At 45.9% G+C, this 20,856-nt stretch overlaps 1 protein-coding gene across 1 annotated transcript in view; it reads left to right on the forward strand.

Moving 5' to 3' along the window:
• The window catches only part of LOC125441536 (voltage-dependent N-type calcium channel subunit alpha-1B-like), a 286,638-nt gene that overhangs the window by 49,038 nt on the left and 216,744 nt on the right, over window positions 1–20,856 (forward strand). The window contains exon 5 of the mRNA XM_048512145.1: window positions 8,233–8,336. Coding sequence (XP_048368102.1) covers window positions 8,233–8,336 — 104 coding nt within the window. The remainder of the gene's footprint in view (window positions 1–8,232; window positions 8,337–20,856) is intronic.

Consider the following 20,856-nt stretch of genomic DNA (forward strand, 5'->3'; position numbering starts at 1 on the left):
AGGAGCATATGGCATGGAGGAGATTTTGGCTGCTTGCCCAGATGCTGAAGTTGGCAAAGTGTTAATAGAAGATGCCAGAAATTAATGAAAATTCCACAGTGGACTTAGCTATCCAGAGGGCCTATTCAAAACGAGAAGAACAGATTATTGCTCAGGCCAATTTAGGGAACAAAGATAATAAGGAGTGAACATCGTAATGAAAGGTTTACTTCATAGCCTTGCTTTGGAGCCAAAAGGGAAACAATTCTCAAGAACATTTGCAGAAAGAACAGCCAACAATCCTATAATAACCTTTTTGCTAGAAAGAAACCTCTGTGCTTTGGCTAAGCAATTGTTACATCCTGCTTGAAATGTTATAGTTTCTTGCCTTGAGTATCTTCTTTGGAGAGCAAATGATTTATCCTGTGGGTTCATGGAGCATATGGGTGATTGTAGACCATTTTAGGTTAGATTTCAGTGCACTTTTGATATGTATCTATAGCAGGGGTCTTCAAACTATGGCCCTCCAGATGTTCATGGACTACAATTCCCATCAGCCCCTGCCAACATAGCCAAGTGGTAGGGCTCATGGGAATTGTAGTCTATGAACATCTGGAGGGCCATAGTTTGAAGACCCCTGATCTATAGCTATGGTAAACTGGCATGTGGACTTCTGAGTGTGGCATTTGATGGCCTGTTCCAGCAGTGAAACTTCTGTGCAGATTCTGGAGTTATATCTGTTGTTGTTGTTTTTTTAAGCAAAGTACATGTGACCTATGTTGTTTGAAAGCACATCTAGCAATCTTGCTGAAGCTAAGCAGGCTTGGGCTGGCATAGGAGACCCCTTGAGACCCCTTTGTACATTACGTCAAATTATACGATGGAAGGAAAATGGGTTATGAATGAAACAAATAAAATAAAATACTCTGCCTAGGGATGAATTGCCAGTGAGAAGATGTCCCAGTTTCTGATAGCCTACAGCAGATGTTTTGTTTGTTTGCATATGTTGAAATGGGCTCTTATTTGTGCTTCAGCACATTTGGGAGGTGCAACAAAATTTATTTCTTCACGGTAGTTTCCTGATATCCAGTCTGAACATATGCCTGAAGAAATACCTTCGCAGTATTTTTGGATATATTTGGATAGATTAGAATATCCAGGATGGTATTTGAATTCATCAGGAATACTGGTATCTGAGTCCAGTACAGAGGCGTAGCTCCAAGGGGAAAGGGGTGCATGCGACAAACTGGGTGCGCCCCCCTGGGGTGTCTAGTGAGGGCGTGGCAGGGGCGTTCCGAGGTGGGACATGGGCAGAGGATGCACCAGTGCACCAGGCGCTTTCCCCCCCCTTGCTACGCCTCCGGTCCAGTATATTTCCAGAAATATTTGGGAATTCCAAAAGCTGACATTTTTAAGGATCTCAGACCTGTTACACACTGTGTCCAGAGAGAAGGAAATGTTTGGGGTATATATTGTCCATGTTCCAAGGTGGGGAACCAATCAGTAAGTGGACACAGAGTGTAACAGACTTTCCTCTGTGATACACCTCTGAAGATGCCAGCCACAGATGCAGGCGAATCGTTAGGAACAAGATCCACCAGACCATGGCCACACAGCCCAGAAAACCCACCAGAACCAGAGAAGAGGCTGTTTTTGGATAGACTGGCATAAGTGGGCTGACTGGGCTCTGGGAACTGACTAAGGTCAGTCTCATCCCCCAGCTTGCCCCCAGCCACACCAGCACAGCATTTTACACTGGTGGGCCTGGGTGATGAAGCCAGCTTCCAAGTTGGGCACTGAGGAGCCACACAGCAGACTTCCTGGGGAAGTTGTCCCTCCGCCAGCTCCCCGCTCTGAATTGGGCTGCCCAACTCAGCATCCTCACACTGCCTGCCCTTACGGATTGTTAGAAACTATCACACTCTCTCTAGAGTTGCTCTACACCAGTTTCCATATCATACCTCTCTCCAACAGAGGTCTGTTTTTCTTTGCCACTTTCCTGCATGTATTTCTGGAGAACACCCTACTCCTTTATAAGACAGTTCTGGGTGAATGTCAATATAGGAGGCCAAACAAATGTTGGGAAGGCATTCCTCTATGGTCTCTTTCATTGAGACCTTTGCACCCATCTGTGTAACTCAGAAAGCTTTGGAAACCTTTTCTGCGGCTGGTCTGCACATGTGGAGTCCCAGTGTGGGACTGCACAGAAGACCACTCGATGAACAACAGTTACAGGTAAGTGCGACACTCTTCATCTCTTTGCTCATATTTGGGCTGTGTGCATGCCCAGAGCTATGTGCAGCAAACAACTGAAATAAATAAAGCATAAGTAGCTTTGCTAATTAGCAGAAGTGGCAAGGAAATCTGTGAAGCTCTAACAAAAGATAAACTGTGCTAAATTTTGAGATGGGAAGGAGTTTTCTCAGATGGGAAAATGCCCCTTTAGGATAAGATTACACTTCTAATTAGCCAGAATCAATCCAGCGTGCCTAGCAAGTAAATTAATTGAGGCTAACAGACACCTGTTGGAAAACACTATGTTTATCCCCTCCTCAGGTATCTGTCTAGTTTGATACCTTACTAAAGCACGTTTGGAAACTACTGACATTTCCTGTTGGACTAGGTCACTTGGCTTATCAGTGATTCTTAAACTGTGTTTTATGATCTACTGCTATTCAACAGTATAGTTTCAAGTGGCTATGAAGGCCATATAGTTGTAAATGAACATAAAAAAAGAATGAAGCTTTTTTTCACAGCAAACACTGCAAAAACCAAACTCCTCCTACATTCCAGTTCAGCTGTGCAGAGTTAATAGTATGAAACGAATGGGGAAACATGGCTGAGTAGTAAAGTGTGCAATGTCTTGGCCAACTAATGTTTCAGAGGCATGAAACATGTACCTACCTATTACAAAGCAACACTTTGCTATTCAGAAGTATTCTCTTCACCCTGTGGCTAGATGAGTTGAGATTTTGGAGATCTGTCATCTGATGTGTTGAGAATCTGTGTGAGTGGAAATGATTCGTAGAAGTCGCCTTCAATCTTTCAGGAGAGTGGGCAGGGTATAAGAGTGTGTGTGTGTGTGTGTGTGTGTGTGTGTGTGTGTGTGTGTGTGTGTGTGTGTGTGTGTGAGAGAGAGAGAGAGAGAGAGAGAGAGAGAGAGAGAGGTTAGCCCTTCATCTCTTGGTGCCAAAATCCTGATCTAATTGGTCCTCTCTACAGCTGCTTTTCGAAAGAAATTTAAAGAGATCATTATAATCTCTTTCAGTTTGATCCTCAGTACAGCTTCATTACAAACCCTTTCCACACAAATCCCCCAAAACATTTCTAAAATGTTTTCAGTACCTCCCCCTTCCCCTCTTCACAACAAAGTGTGTCTGCGCTCATCACCTCAGAATGATTCCTGGCCGCCATTATGTGATTTTTGCTTTTTGTTTTGTTTTGTGTTGAATTGATGCTTCAGTGCTTCAGTGCTCTTGCTGCATTCTATATTCCTCATGTACTCCATGCTTCAAAGATTGGTCCTCAAACAATAAAAGGACAAACAGAGAAAGGCTGCAATTAAACAAGCAAGGAGGAACTGAATGAACTCAGAAAATGGTGCCTAGGAGAAGTTCAGGGAAGCAGAGAAACATGGCAAACACAGTCAATAGATCGCACAGCAACTGAAGATATTTTCAAAACGTTCCAACCAGAGAGTCGTTTTAAAAAGGGATTCATTTAAAACATTTTGAAACTGCAAAAAAAAATGCTTGGGGTAAAAGCAACATGGAAATCAACGGAGGAAATGTTTTATTTCCTGCCTCAAAACATTTTAAAAGGTTTGTGTGGAAAGGGCCAACGTCTAGAAAGACTTTGCTCAGAAGTGTTCTGACCTTCCACCGGCTGGTTCAAATGTAAGAAAGCTAGACGACCCACAAAGAGCAAACAGACCAAAATGGTTGTCTCCCATCCCACAAAGTTTCAGGCTGGTGGTTAGAAAGGAAGCAGTGGGATTGGAAGGGGCTGCTATTTGTCAGTGATGATCGATTAGATGAAAATGCCTGGTGTACTCTACTTAGCTGCCGTTAAATGGATGAGGTAGTTTTTCCATGCATCGGAAGACATCTGGAGCCTTCTGTCTGCACTGTGTAATACCATCAAAGTGTTATGAGTATTTCATTTTCCTCATCTCCTTTGTAGCAGAGGAGCTCTGTGGTTGGAGGAGGAACAGGGTAAACAGTCACCCAGGCATTAAACCATTAAAGTATTTTAACTCCAGGCATAAAAATTGATTTCATCTCTTGGCATCTAGCCCTTAATGAGCAAGACAAGAGACAGCGTGAGATTTCCTGTACATCATTCTTTGATTAGCAGTACATACAGGATGAAGACAAAGGAGGGTTAATAGGAAAGATAATTCCTCTGATGTCAAGAATATCTGGTTGATGTCTTCTTATTTATTGTGCTTAAAGTCATGCATGGATTTTCATCCCCTCGCATGCATCTGCCTGAACACAAGCTAACTACTCGTCAGCCACATGTGTAGATTAAAGTCTTCAAAATGTGAAGTGCTGGGGATCTTAAATCATGAATTTTAGCAGCAGCAGCAGCAACAACAGCAAAAGAGCAGCCGGGAATCATCTTGGCCGCAGTTGCTGCCCAGGAAGGGCAGGAGGAAGCCTCTGGCATCCGCCCTAGTAAGGGCAGATGGGGGCCTCCCCACCATACCTCTTAAGGGCAAGCATGGTGTCACTCAGGGGAGGCCGGCCAGATCCTACAAAAGGCGGACCTGGCCTTTGTGCTGACCATGTGCTCCAGCTGGCCAGCAGCTTGCCCACCCATCTTTACGCTTTGATGCTGTGTTAATGCATGCTTCTTTGTCATAACTATTCGGTGGTTTGGTGCATGGGAATTGATCTTAGGGGCCAGGGAAGGGAAGCTAGGGAGCTACCCCCCTTTTTGGTATGGAATGCGATAGCAAGGGGCCGACCACCCAGCTGAGTATCACAGCGAAGCTCCAGTAAGAGGCCAGCCACCCACTGGAACCCCACGACAGTGGCAAGGGCATCCGCTCAGCCACCAGGGTGGCAGGAGGAGCGGCTTGCCTGGGAGGCACCCCTGAGGAGGGGCTGCCCAGTGTTACAAATCAGATCAAATCCGATGCTGCGCCTCCCGCTTCTTACTGCGCAATAAACGGTTGGCTATGGCCAAGTAATTTACCCCAGCCATGAGTGTGGGGTATTATTGGGTCAAGGGGCTCTGGGAAGGGGTGGTCCCATCCTCTGCCTGCAACAACAACAACCTTTATTGGGCATATAAAATAGACTCTAGTACTTTACCAGACATTTGTAATGCACAGAGGAAGAATAAGATCAAAACACAGAGGAACTGTGTTAAGCATTAGACGTTACTTACAGAGTTCCATCACTTGTAAGAGAAATTTTGCTACTTTTTCCAATTTTGCTACTTTTTCTGTATTATTTAACAGAAACCCCACACCAAAATTGTCAGAATCTCTTGCAGATTTGTCTAGGGCCAGCCAAGGAGAAAAATTCTTGATACCCATATATCTCGGGCAGTTGAGTATGATGTAAGCAAGAGACTCCACTTGATTTTTGCAGTGTGGACAAACCCGATCTTGGAGAGGGATACATAAATAGTGACCCTTCGTAATGGCAGATAGGAAAGTATTGCATCTGGCCCTTGTAATAATCCATCTTTGTTGGGGTTCAGTTAATAGTTCGAGATATTTGTCTATGCTCCCCTGTTCAGGTAGTATTCTGATGGCGTTTCCCCACTCAGCATGATCCCCCCTATGCCGCGCGCTGCTCTCAGCACGCAGCATCCCTGGCGCGCGCCTGGGCATCCCCACGATCAAAAGGCGCCCTTTGCAAGAGCGCCAGGGATGCCACGTCCTGAGGGGGCGCGACAGCGTCAGCGTCAGGGCGGCTGCGCTGTCGCCGCCCCTCTCGTGGGGAGTGTCAGGGGACCCCGCGCTACTCTCCTCAAGTAGCGCAGGGCTTAAGGTAAGTGGGGAAAGGCCCTGAGAGAAAGGGGAGAGCATGATTTATTTGCTTGCCCCAATAAGAGATGGCATTCCTGCTCTAAAAATCTCCTTTTTAAGGTTTGGAATATCTCGCTGGGTAACAACATACAGAGATCATGAATTCTAGCTGTGAGACCAGCCATCTGACTTGTGGCACTGCTACAGTGCCTTGCCAAAGCAGGACGTGGCTGCTCTGCTCTCTGCTGTGCTGCTACTGTAGATGGCCAAAATATGATATTGTTGGCCAGCATCTGTTATAGAGAACACATCATTCTACATCACTGGCCCCCTGTTCATTTCCAAGCATATTTCAAGATGCAGGCGCTTACCTTGGAAGGGCAGAAACTGGGACTCAGGGTACTTAAAGCTCTTTCTATTCCTATACAAACCTACCAGTCTGTTTAAATCAGCAGCACATACTCCAATCTGTGCCTCCACCTTCCAAGATAAGATAGGTGGCAAACGGTGACAGGTTCTTTTTAATGATGTTGCCTCAGTTGTGGAAAGCTCTCCTTGATAGCCAGTTTGTTAAACTTTAGGCACCTGGTGAAAACACCCATTATTTGTACATGCATTCTATCAGGCATGTGTGTGTGTTATGCTCATATTTTTGACTGCTCCCATTAAGTTTAAATACTTGTTGTTTTAACCTCAGTGAATTTATGATGCGGCTTTATTTTCTTGCTCTTTTGGTGAGGTTGTATGTTTTTACTGATACTGAATTGTGCGGTGTTTTTGTTTTGTGATTTTAGGCTTAATGTTTAATGATGTTGTGAGCAACCTCAAATATTAAAATAAGCAATTTCCCCTTAACAAGGGGTTGCTTTCTGTTTTGATTGCTGCAGGCATTTCACTTTTCAGACATTTGAATCTGGAAATGCAGAAAGCTTTGTCATAAATACGTTCTTTCTCTGCCTGCCCTCAAAACAGAGGTATGAGTTGTATGGGACTTTTTGAAATTGTGTTTTATTAGAACACTGCCAGATATATTGACTCCACAAATTAGCCTGTTTACTGTTTGGACTGTCAGATCCCTAGCTTTCATGTGGCTTATAAATATTACATCCAGCAAATTAATCATCTGATATCTGGAAAAAGTGAAGCACTATTTTGCACCTCATTTTGTCTTCTCAGTGTGTTTGGTCAAATGACACATCACGGTGAATTAGTTGGCTCATAATTCCCCACCCAGCTGGTTTGTCGTCCCAGTTTCTGATAGTATTGGAAGTCCATATGGGGCCTAGGATGGCTAACTTTTCAAAGTGGCACCTTTATATTTCCAGTTAATATCAATTTGAGCAGCAAGCTGTTATCAGGTAATGTTGTTTAGCTTAGTTGTCCATTTCCACTCACCGAACTTCTATTAAAGGGACAAGACATTTTTTCCTGTCCAGTTTTCAGCTGCAATGGTGACATAACAATCAAACAAGGTCTACACAGATAGGTTCATAGAGTTCTTGGATTTTATCCAAAAAACTGATCATATGAATTGGATTTTATCCAAGAAACTGATCATATGAAATGTGGTGGGCCTATATCTGTGGTGGCGAACCTTTGGCACTCCAGATGTTATGGACTACAGTTCCCATCACAGGTAGCTAAAGCCCTACGTGATGGGAATTGTAGTCCATAACATCTGGAGTGCCAAAGGTTTGCCACCATAGGCCTATTTCCTAGGTGGTGTAGCAGTTAAGAGCAGTGGACTCTAATCAGGAGAACCAAGTTTGATGATTTCCCACTCCTCCACATGAGCAGCTGGGGAACTGGATTTCTTTCCCTGCTCCTACACATGAAGCCTGTTTGGTAATCTTGGGCTAGTCACAGTTATCTCAGAACTCTCTCACAAGATGTTTTTTGTGGGGAGAGGAAGGGAAAGGAGTTTGTGAGCTGCAGGAAATAAATCCAAACTCCTCTTCTTCTACATAGGACTGTATTCAAAAAGGGCTGTATGTGCGCAGAGTCTCTTAGAACATTACAACCCTGCTTGGACAGCTGGTGGCATCAGTTGTGGGAAAGGTATGCTTAATAGGGAGGTAAATAATGGATGCTATCAGTTTTGTTCCAGCTTCCTGGTATAAGGAATCCATTCACCAGTTTACTGTCTGTATTGGCTTGAAGTATATCAGAAAAAAAAGGCAAAACCCTGTGCATGGTTTCTTGCAGAAGGAATATGTATGGTTACAATTTGTTTAAAAGCATTTTTTTCTCTTTCTTTGTCTTTTCAGACAAATGATGCTGCAGGAAACACCTGGAACTGGCTTTACTTCATCCCGCTCATCATCATTGGTTCCTTTTTCATGCTTAACCTGGTTCTTGGTGTGTTGTCAGGGTAAGTTCTAGATCCCCCCCCCCCCGCCCGAATATGCTGGCTTTTGTTTTACTTTGAAATGGTATTTTGGATTGGAATCAAACCTTACAGAGAAACAGGCCTAGTTTTGTTGTTAAGCCTTAGGAAAGACTTTCCTTACCCAGGAGAGGAGGTGTCTGTGTGTAATTTTGTTCCTTGGAAACTGGAAAGGATAACATATGTTCCAACCACCAGGGACAGTCCTCATTTTCTGTTCCCTAGAAGAACCACTGTCCCTATTTTGGCTCCTTAGTGATGCCTTGTCAGCATATTGCTAGTGCAGGTTTTAAAGCATCCCTCGGGGTTTAGCTGCCTAGCCGTGATCTCTGGAAGTTAAATCACAGAGGAGGGAAGGGGTACCCCTTGCGTGCGTGTGAACATTAAAGCACCGTGCAATGCACAGCTTGCCACTTCATGCCCTGCAGCTGTTGAGATAGATTTTGATCTGTTGATATTGCCGTGTAAATTAATACAGCGTACAGTCGACGCATAGAGCCGTCAGCAATACCTAATGGTGCACGAAACTTGTGCCAGTATTTTCACTCATGAAATGTTGGAAGGTATGAGATGGATTTTTGACTTCCATTTGTCTTGTTAATTCTGTTTAGAATGAATATGTCAGCCCAGTGTTTCTCTCGGATTACTTTCCTAAGCTCGCTTGCCAAAAGCTGAAGTTTCATGTACGGAGAAGGCATCGGCCATGGCTTTTGAGGGATTTTTTTTTGTAATGGGATATTGCGGTGGGGAGGGGGGGATGATTTGATTGAGGATTACAGGCTACACATTTAAATTGGGTGACTGTTTCTCCCTGTGCATTGATGGGTGCTTGTTATGGTGTGAAGCTTTTGTATTAAGCCCAAACAGGGGAAGGAATCAGTGGCTCGGGTCCGGATCAAAGCACTCGAGCAACGACAACCTGCATTCCTTCTAAGCTGTCTGAAGTCGGAGGGTGGTTATTTTCTCAGTGCGGGCAAAAGAGGGCGAGGACTGCAGCAGCTGCAGCAGCATCAGCAGAAGCAGCGCCTCTAACTGTGTGATTGATCGAGACTGAGCTTGGTCCTTCCTGAGATAAATACCAGCTATTAGCAAGGTCTGACATCTCTGCCAGCTGGGCCTCTCGAGCCCTCCAGGCACTCTTCATTCCAAGTGTAGTCCGGAAGCGGGAGCAACCTCTGCTCCTTTGCCCAGCATGAACTTAGAAAGGCTGCTTGGGGAAGGTCATACCAGGCTAGGCAGTGCTGGCTTTGTGGAGGGAGTTTGCTGAAGGATTATTAGCCGTCCTAGGGACACATCAAACCTCCTTTCTGTTTAATCATTCAGTGGATTTATTTGGAACCATAGAATCATCATAGAGTTGGAAGGGGCCGTACAGGCAATCTAGTCCAACAGAGAGCCAGCCACCATTTCAAAAAAGTCATGTTTTCTGCTCAAGTAGGGCTTTAGCTACCTGGCTTTGGAACAACATCTACTTATGAATTGGCTCATTTTTTTGCTCACCAGGGCTTCTAATTCCTTACCTTTTTGTCCCAGGGTTGGACAGTTTAAATACCTCCCATCCCTAAGTGGGGAATTAGGGCTTCCAGCTCTTTTCCTGGCTACAATGATGTGTTTGTAACACCAGTCTGATATACAGACTTCTAGAAGATATATATTTTTTCCAACATGGAGATGAAGTGATGGATCGAAAACTCCCCATGATAAATTTCTGTTTGTCAGGCTTCTGTTAAGGACACAGTAACAAAGTTGAAGAAAATTTCTCAACCCGGCAGACATCCCAAGTTTCTCTCCAACTCTAGAAAACATTGCAGAATCCTTCATTGGATCACACTGGCCCTTTCCCCACTTACCTTTGTCCGAGGGTTGCTGCGCGCAATTCCCAGCACGCGCAATTCCTGGCATGCGCCCCGGCTTCCCCACGATTCCACGCTCTGCGCGGGGTCATCAAAAGGCGCCATTTCAAAAGGCGCCAGGAATTACGCACGCTGAGGGGGCACGAGAGAGAGGCAGCATCGGGGTGGCTGCATTCTCACCGCCCCTGAAGTGGGGAGTGCAGCTGGACCCCGCGCTACTTGAGGAGAGTAGCGGGGGGCATAAGGTAAGTGGGGAAAGAACTACTGTTTTGGAGTGCCTTGACCAGCTGATTTAATCTGATCCCTGACTCTCTTCCTCTTTTATGCCCAGAGGGCAGGCAGTGGTGTCTCCTTCCACCAAGTCAACAGAGCAGCCCTTTAAGCCTTCTCTGCTGCTTGCTCACTCACCCCCTTCCTGTCAGCTGCAGTTGATGTGGGCCTCCTTAAAGGAATTGGTGGCTGTTTCCCCGTGAGAGAAGTATGAACATATGGGTGAAGAGACAGCATTGGTGGCTTTTCCTGCCTTGCTGCTCAGTTCATGCACCCAGGTGAATGAGAAGAAGGTGCCAGTGGAAAATTTACACCTTTGGAGAACATGCCAACAGAGCCAGGGAGGGAGAAGAGTTCGTCCCTTTTGGGAATCCCCCATCTGCTGGGTTAGGCTCAGTCATGCTGGTCTCAATCCTGGCTTGAATTCATTTTGTATTGTAAGCAATCTCTTTCTCCCCTCCCACCCCACAGGAGGGCAGGGCAGTGACTAACAGTCATGTAGCACCAGGTGGGCGTGTGTGTGTGTGTGCGTGATGCACTGGGTGCACGCCAGTGCGGGGGTGTGGTGGGGGCAGACAGGGGTGTTCCAGGGTGGGTGGGGGTGTGGCAGGGGCACAGGGTGCAGTTCCCCTCACTCCGGCCCTGGTGACTAGCATTCTTTTCTAATAATTTTGGAGATGCTAGTTTAAGAATGTCACTTGCTGCAGATCTCCTGAAAACACTGGTTTGAGGCACACTTTTGCATTATAGGAATGCTAAAGGATGCTTGGTTTCTAGTGCTGTGGAGCTGTCACCTATTTCTAGCATCCTCTGTGGGCAATCGGTGGGAAGTGTCTTGGTATGTTCTTGCTAGCCCGCAGCTGTTTTAAGTCATTTGGAAGGAGCAAATATTTGTGTGGTAGAAACGTCCCCAGTTTGGTGTTGCTTCCCCTATATCTCCTGGGATCTGCTGCAAAAGCACAGAGTTCTTTCTTTGCAATCACAAGTGACCAGAAAATGAGCTACAGGAGGGGTAGGGCCTTTGGGTCACATGTCTTTGCAATAATGTTGATTAGGAGATTTCACCACTGAAACATTTCCTAAAATAATTTCTGAATTTGGGACAAGAAGGATTCCACTAAAAGAAGAGGTTCCCCCACACAGGAATACCTCTGATTTAACAACAAAACCCGTGGTGAATGGTGCCCAGTCTAGAAGGTGCATGTGTTTCTGTCTGTCTATCTGTCCACCCCATTTTCTCCTGCCCTTCCTGAAGGAAGCACAAGGACATGTGGATGGCTCTCTGTTTCTCCCCGTTATCCTGACTTCCGTGTGGGAGATCAGGTTGAGAGACAGTCACTGACCCCAACATCAACTGTTGAGCTTCATGGCTTAGGGGTATTTCAGCATAGGCCTTTCCCAGCTCGCATGGCTTAGAGACAGGAGACTTCCCAGATTACAGCAAACTGTTGCAGGCCGTTACAGGCAGACATATAAAATTTCTGAAAATGTGAAAGCCATAAGAAAAACATCATTTCAAGTTGTTGTTGTTTTTCCCGGGAAAAGATGGAAATTTGGTGGGAGATTTAAATATATGCAATACTTGCTTTCTTATCTAACTTAAACTTCTTTTACAGATGGAACAGCATAAGATGCATCATTTATGACTTTGTTAATTTTTACAATTATACTATCAGCACATTTATGGAATTTAAAAGTGTACATACCCTGCTTCCCTGAATATAAGACATCCCCCGAAAGTAAGACGTAGCAAAGTTTTTGTTTGGAAGCATGCCCGACGAACAGAACACAGAAAAGTAAGACATCCCCTGAAAATAAGACATAGTGCATCTCTGGGAGCAAAAATTAATATAAGACGCTGTCTTATTTTCGGGGAAACACGGCATCTATACTTTTTTAAAAAATGTCTCTCTCCTCCAGGGAGTTTTTAAAAAGGCCACCCAGAGCAGCTGTGGGAGTGGAGGTTTGGCGACGCCCATCAGCCTCTGAACAGGCCTTGGCTTTTAACGAGGATGCAGAGGCAGAGTCTGAGGGAGGTGCTTGGGGAAGCGGGACTGGGCTTGGAAGGACAGGGCAGGGCACTAACCTGAGCCTTAAAGAAGGGGTGATGGTATGGCCCAGAGGCCCTGATTAGCCTAGAAAGGGCCAAGGGGTGGAGCTACCCATTTAAAGGGAGATGGGAGGGGCATGGCTGTGGAGGAAGGAGGAAAGGGCGACTGCCATACACACTGGAGAATCTTCCTGCTGGGGAAGGAGAGAGCAAGGTGACAACCACGCTTCCTGCCCATTCTGTGACCAGACCCTCCCTGCTGGAGCTGGAACGTCATGAGGAAGTGGGTGGGAGTGAGGAGAGCAGTGGCAAAGCTGCAATGGGACAGGGGGTGGGGACGTGCCGCGCCCCAGGCACGCACCATTGGCATCACGTGGGGTGAAAAATCGCCCCCAGACCCCCCCTCCTAGGGGTGGGGGGTGGGCGGATTGGGGTGGGGTGCAAGCGGATCAGGGCATGTGCAGGGGCACAAGCGGGCAGGTTGTGGCCCGGGCGCAGTTTCCTCTCCCTCCGTCCCTGGAGGAGAGAGCTTTCCCCATGGAGAGTGCCTCACAGCTAAACTTTACAACAAAGAAAACCACAAACTTTAAAAATAATATATAATCATTAACCACATTAAAGCATACTTTTGCCACTCAGATTAGTTACATTTAAGTTTTTTTAAATCCTGAAAATGATGTGTCTGTCTGTAGTGTAAGAGAATATTCCTTATGGGATCTTTTCAGTGCTCTCTAGGGTTGCCAGCTGACATTTGGGGAATTACTGGAGATTTGGGGCTGGACTGTATGGGGGCAGGGAGGATTTGGGGAGGGGATGGACCTCAGTGGGATATGATGCCATAGAGCAGGGGTCTGCAACCTGCGGCTCTCCGGATGTTCATAGGCTACAAATCCCATCAGCCTCTGCCAGCATGGCCAATTGTAGTCCATGAACATCTGGACAGCCACATGTTACAGACCCCTGCCATAGAGCCTACACTCCAAGGCAGCCATTTTCCTCTGGGGAATTGTTCCGTGTTGTCTGGATATCAACCAAAATTTCGGGAAATCTCAAAGCCCCACCTGGAAGTCAACAATCCTCAAACATTTTTCTTGCTAAACATTTTAGCCGTGGAAAACATTGCTTTAAGAAGCATCTTCCTAATTCTAAAACTCATTTGTATATGACCGAAGTATTATTTTAATTCATAGATTTAGCCTGAAGATGTATCCCGTCTTGTGCAGACGTACCACAGACACCACAGTCGCATGGAAGAAGTCATTCATTTATTCATAAATTGTACAAAGCAATCTAGTAGATATATTACAGCTTATTTCTGAAAGGCAGAATTTGTCTAGACTAGCTTTGGAAAAAATGATTATAAACTCTCACCAAAGTGTATATGTATTTGATGTAATAGTATTAATTTCAAATTTTTCCTCTTATGGATATGAATAAATACTCAATAAATTGCAAAAAAAAAAACCCCACTAATTCTAAAAGTGACAATATTTCATAGGTGTTTCTTTTCAGTGTCAGAAAAATAGGAGAAAAACATTTTTGGAGAACAACAGGAAAAAAATCCACGCTGCCTCCACTTGCACTCCTAATTTTTTCCCCATTTTTTTTCTGAGCCTTAACATCTCTACTTGCACCCAAAAGACAAAGGATTGTTAATTTCTTGCCTTTAATCACCATAAATAGTTTAATTCTGGTTGGAAGGCAAATCTGGCAAACTTGGATTTGATCTTAGTTTGAAATCCTGTTCGGTAGGCAGGGAACAAACTCAATGTTGTGGTTCTGACATAATTAAGAACTGGGATTTGTGACAAAGCAGGAAATTTTCAAACTGTGTTATTTTTAACTTTTTCCACAGACACCTGGTCTTGGTGAGAGAAGGTTATAAAGGTTCCTGTTGGTTGTAATCTGCCTTGAGTCTTAACTGAGCATGTTGGACGATCAGTGCAGTAAAGAAATAAAAACAATTTTCAATTCAGTTTTTTAAGAACATAAGAACAAGCCAGCTGGATCAGACCAGAGTCCATCTAGTCCAGCTCTCTGCTACTCGCAGTGGCCCACCAGGTGCCTTTGGGAGCTCACATGCAGGATGTGAACGCAATGGCCTTCTGCCGCTGTTGCTCCTGAGCACCTGGACTGTTAAGGCATTTGCAGTCTCAGATCAAAGAAGATCAAGATTGGGAGCCATAAATCGACTTCTCCTCCATAAATCTGTCCAAGCCCCTTTTAAAACTATCCAGGTTAGCAACCATCACCACCTCCTGTGGCAGCATATTCCAAACACCAATCACGCATTGGTGAACTGGTTTTGGAGCCCATCTAGGCCAGAAGGTCAGCTGTAGCACTGCCTTTTGTCCAAATATATATTTTAATAGGGAGTTTGAAGCTGAACATTATAGAGAAAAGCTGTCTTTCCCCCTGCAATGCATCTCCTCTGTACAGATCCAAGCTCTGCAAACTCACTGCCACCTCTGGCTCTTTCTAGGTTTCTGTGCTGCTTGGTTTGCTACCTTCCTCATGGCTCTGTTATTTTGCCAGCCAGATTTCTTCCTGCATATCTGGCCTCTGGCAGCTGCCTTTGTCTTGGAGCCGAAAGATTTTCTGCCATTCCCTCTCTCCTCTTTGCTGACATGAATAATTCAGCTGCTGCAGAGTCGTTCTTTGTTCTTGGTATAGAGGACTTTGGCGAGAGATACTAAAGGTCAGCTTATTTAAGGCAACAGGATTAAGGCCTACCTGATGTGCCCTGTGAAGGCTAGCCCAGAGAGGATCCCTGTTTACTCACAGTGATCTCACTGACCTGTTTCAGCCTCTTGCCCTCCAAGGTTCATTTTACGACAGAGACAAGGGGTGCATGATTCTTTATGTATTTACTTCATCTGTACTTCACCTTTTCCCACAGTGGGGATCCAAAGCATCTTACACAGTTCTCTTCCATTTTATCCTCACAACAACCCTGTTAGGGAGATTAGGTTGACAGAGTGTGACTGGCCCAAGGTCACCCACCGAGCTTCCATAGCACGAGTGGGGATTTGAACCTGCGTCTCCCAGATACTAGTCATTAACCACTACACCACATTGGCTCTCACCCTCACAGAAGGGCTGGCCCGAGGTTTTTGGTGCCCTAGGCAAATTCAGGCTTTTGTCTTGTAAATATAAAGACTTGGAGATCTCTGTTCCTACTTGTATCTGACGAAGGGAGCTTGAAGTCCTAAAAGCTTACACCCCCAAAATCTTGTCAGTCTCTAAGATGCTACTCAACTCAAATCTACAGCAGACCACCACAACTAACCTCTGAAACTATGGCTGATTCTGCATGGGCTCAAAACAGCAGCGTGAAAACATCGTGAAGACAGTATAAACCCTTTTACACCATTTTAAATCCTTTTACACCATTTCCACACCGTTTTCATACTGCTGTTTTTGGCCCATGCGGAATCAGCCTATCTTTCACAAGAGACTTCGCTGGCCCAGAAACCCAAGCAAAGTCTGCGTGGGAACTCCCCTTGCTGTCACCGCTGCCTTCTTGTCTTGTCCAGTTTGCCTGGTCCAGGGAAGGTGATGCACTGCCAAGTTATGACTGGCCACGACACCAGGAGAGGGTTGACCTGGCCTTACACAGTGTGGCCAGGTCAGATGCCAGGACCCTTTGGCATCTCTGCAGCCCTAATGACGTAGTGTAGGGGATAGCCTACATCAGTGGTGGTGAACCTGTGGCACTCCAATTGGCCATGCTGGCAGGGGCTGATGGGAATTGTAATCCATGAACATCTGGAGTGCCACAGGTCCATGAACATCTGTAGTCCGTGAACATCTGGAGTGCCACCATGGGCCTACATACACCTTGTCAAGTCAGGTCTGTCTTTTCTGTGTCAGTGAATCAGCAATAGCAACAAAAATGCAGTTGGAATAAAACCAACAGATTTGCAAACATGTTCATCAAAAAAATTAAAATACACAATGATAATTTAAAGTAGCCCCAAATAAAACCACTTGACAACCCAAATGTCTATTGACCCAGAGTTGGAGCTGTTGGTGTTCAGGTCAACCACAGTTACATTGGCGTGCCTCATCATCCTCTTTATCTTTATGATGGCGGCAACCAACCTTGCCTTTCAGAAAGTAATAAATGTATCCCTATCTGCTAGTAGCAATACTAGCTTATCCTGATTGAAACATCCTGGGAAACAAGATATAATGATCCTTGAATTTTTTTCTACTCTCACCCTCAGTCTTGGGCACTGCAACATGACATGGTACAAGCTGTACAATCATGGGGGCAAACTCTTTCATACATGGAATCCCATTAAAGTCCCCCCTCCCTTTCCTCCCTTGCATGTCCCCCCTCATTCCCTCCCCTCTTCCACTCCCCTTTGCTTGCATGGCACCCCTCCCCCACCCTCCACTAGGGTGGGTGGGCCATGTCCAGATGCGGGGCCCCTCCCTTCCCCTTCCTTCCCTTGCATGCCACCCCTCCCCCTCCCTCCCCTCCCTTTCACTAGGATGTTGTGGGTTTTTCGGGTTTTATGGCCGTGTTCCTGTAGTATTTTTTCCTTACATTTTGCCTGCAATTTCACCTCTGGAATTGCCATTTCCTCCAGTATAACTGATCTCTGCACTCTGGAATTCAACTCTAATTCCAGGAGAACTCCAAGCCCCATCTTGAGGTTAATAACTTCACCTATTTGCCCATATCATCTTCTGTACTCTTAAGTATAGTAGGCTTCCAATCACTGTTGACATAGGTTTTCGCATTTCTTTACACATTCTCTTTTCCTTTGATCATATAGTGCAGTGTTGGTGAACCTACGGCACTCCAGATGTTCATGGACTACAATTCCCATCAGCCCCTGCATTGGCCATGCTGGTAGGGGCTGATGGGAATTGTAGTCCATGAACATCTGGAGTCCCATAGGTTTGCCACCACGGATATAGTGGATAAATATTCTGTAGTTAAACATTCCACTTTCTGCTGTTACGCTATTGCCATAACACAACAGCACCCACAAGCCAGACCTGCCTCAGAGACAATTCAGAACTCAGTTTCAAGTGGTGCTTCCACCACAGAAAATGCAAGCAGACCATGCAAATCTAGTAGGAAACCAAATGGGTAGGGGCTACCTATGATCTCCTTTTCACAGTTTCTTCTTCCGCTCTCTTGCCTTATGGGTGTGTTTGGTTGCTTTCTTCCTTGTCAGTACCTGAGCACCCATGTGAATTGGTGGAACAAGCGGAAGTTCTCTCTGTCCGTCTCTCTCACACACTTTCCCGCTCTCTTTCTCCCTTTTCTTTTCCCAACCTGGTTAGCAGAGACACAACAGGAATGTTTGATAACTGGTACCTGCCTAGATACCATTTAGTTGCAGGAAAGCATCTGGAATTGGAAAACAGCTGTTCATTGCAAAATCCCCAGGAGGGACTACATGTTATGGAGGATTTGCAGAGCTCCAGGAACAAAATACTAGCTCTGGAACTTGAGAAGAAAAACTTCTCCCAGAGCAGAGATCTGCTTTTCACAAATGCTAATTTGTTAATGCTTAGACTGAAATGAAGCATGGAGAACATTAACTGAGGCAGATTCCAAGGGGAAATGTGAGCCATGAGGGGTTTTTGCCGCAATTCATGTGAATGTGCATATGTCAGGGGAAATGCAAGCCTGGTGCACCAACAGTTTAGTTTTCCAATTTATTCTACCCAGGAATCATCTTCAGACAAACACAATAAATAACATTTGTTATATGTAATGCAGGCAAAAGTGTAAGTGAATCTCCCACTGAACGGTTTGTTTTGTTTATGATAGAACATTCTCGTTTCCTTGTAATTGCTGGTTGTTCTTTCAATTACAGTTGCACTGAGCAAAATATTTCATACAGGCATGACTGAGCTGAGCAGTCTCTTAGTATGTAGTGGTTTCCAGAGTTTTTGCCTTGGCCGAACCCCTTCTGTGTTGTCATCAGAGACCAGAGTGCAGTTCAGTGGTAGAACAGATGCTTGGCAAGAAAAAGACCCCAGGTTCAATTGCTGCCATTTCTGTTAAAGAAGCATGTGTTGGGAAATGTGTCTCTCTTTCTGGAAAGATACTGCTGGTCAGAGTAGGCAAAATGGAGCCAGACAGACTGGTCATCTATCTTAATGGGAGGGGCCATAGCTTAGTGCTAGGGTACATTCTTTGTGTGTAGAACAGTGGTGGTGAACCTATGGCACTCCAGATGTTCATGGACTACAATTCCCGTCAGCCCCTGCCAGCATGGCCAATTGGCTGATGGGAATTGTAGTCCATGAACATCTGGAGTGCCATAGGTTCGCCACCATGGGTGTAGGAGGTCTAAGGTTCAGTTTCTGACATCTCCATTTAAAGTGTTGGGGGTGGGGAATGTTCTTTGGCTGAAATTTGGGAAGGCTCCTGAGGTAGGTGGACCAACGATCTGAATCAATGGCCCTTCCATTACCTGGATTTGTCTGGTCTGCTCCCTTTGGGTTGGGATAATTACCTGGAAACAGACCTTCTATGTGAGAGGCAGGTAGGAGATCTATGCTAATTTATATAAAGGTCACTCCCTACAGAAATCGGCTCAAAAAGGCAGAATTGAAGGAGAAGGATTACAATTTTGTTAAGGGATTAAAACAATAAATGCAAACAGAGAGAGTTTTGAGTAGCCTAGGATGTATAAAAAAGATGATTGATGTTGGGAATAGCAGAGGGTGTTGAGGGAAGGGTGATATTTACCAATCCAGAAGAGGTCCAAGGAGAGTGAGAGGCAGTGACCAGCAGTACTCACATGAAATGATGTCAGGCACAAGGAATGAGGTCCTGGAACATTTTCCCATGGATCTTGGGGATCTCGTTATAGGAAAAATTGACCCTTTGTCTTTGTTAACAGCACTCTTCCTGGAACAAAGCCAAGTTCCCTTCCCCGGCACAGACAATGATATGGGAAAAGGCCTGATTGGATTAAGACTTGGGAGTGGCCAACTCTTGATGAGCTTTGGGCTGTTAAAAAAAACCCTGGACAATTTATGGCCCTTAATAGTTGGACAGGAGATTTAAGACTGAATTAACGTCAGGGAGAAAAAGATGCAGGATGATCTCACTGGTTTGCTGATGAAATCAGGCTGTGAGCATTTGCAAGTTCTTTGTTAAGTCAGAGCCAGGGGAAAAACCATCTCTTGGTTGGGCTGTTGTGAACCAGGTTAGGCCGCTTCCGCACGGCCCATTTATGACGGCCTGGGGGCGCCAAAAAAGGCGCCCCCAGGCCGCCGTTCGCACAGGCTGTTCTTCCCTCCCCCCAGGGCGGCGTCAAGCCGCCCTAAACAACAACCCTTTAAAGGGTTGTTGTTGGGGAGGGAGCGTCTTCCCTGCGGCGCGGTGCGAACCGCGCCGCCGGGAAGACGCTGTCTCCCGTCTCCGCCCCACTCACGGTGTTGTCCTCGTCGCCTGCGGGGCGTCGCAGCCCCGCCCACACTGTCCTCCGACCTCCAGGGGTCGGAGGGCAGCGTGGGCGGGGCTGCGACGCCCCGCAGGCGACGAGGAGGACACCGTGAGTGGGGCGGGGGAGGGCGCAGAGGCGGCTCCGTGCGGAGCCGCCTGCCGTCTGCCGACCTCCCCTTCGCCTGGCTCCTGCCCCCACGCCGGCAGAACTCCTGCTGGCGTGGGGGCGCCTCCTGGCCGTGCAGAAACGGCCTTAGAGTATCTGAGTCCTCAGGAAAGGCATTGACTGAAGCTCTGCATGCTTCATTCAGAAGGGGAAAAGGCTGATGTCATGTGTCAGGCAAACCCTCTTGATAGCAAAGCCATGAATTAAAATTGGTGTCCATCTTACCCTTCCTTTGCTCCATGAATCTGGGCTGTCTAGGATCTCAAGATTATGACTGGTGGGGTATGGCTCCTGTTGGCTATGACTTGTCTGGCAAAATTTTGTGCACTTATGGTTTTCAGCACACCTGTGTGCTTTGCAGTGGGGTCTCCCCATCTTTCCTTGGTAACAGCAAGGAGGTGCCCTACTGTTTCTCCTGAGCCTAGCCACCATTTTGCCTGCCCCTGAGGAGAATGCTTCCTCATTTGGGTAGTTGTTTATTGCCTATGTGTTTTTTTAAAGGATGTTTCTTCTTCTAACAATATTTAAATAGATTGAGAGTGTTTAATTTTTTTAAAAAAGGAGCTCTTTCAACCACTGGAAATGCTCGTGGCACTGCTCCTGCATAAATAGGGGAACAAAGAAGGGAAAACGCATATCACTCTGCTTCACCTTCCCTAGACAGGCAGGGGGAAAATCACTCTTTGCCCACTCCTGGAAAGCATAGGGCTTCTCTAGTCTTTGGGACAGTGAGGGGAAAA

Source organism: Sphaerodactylus townsendi, linkage group LG12 (genome assembly GCF_021028975.2).
Source record: "Sphaerodactylus townsendi isolate TG3544 linkage group LG12, MPM_Stown_v2.3, whole genome shotgun sequence".
Classification (NCBI taxonomy): domain Eukaryota; kingdom Metazoa; phylum Chordata; class Lepidosauria; order Squamata; family Sphaerodactylidae; genus Sphaerodactylus; species Sphaerodactylus townsendi.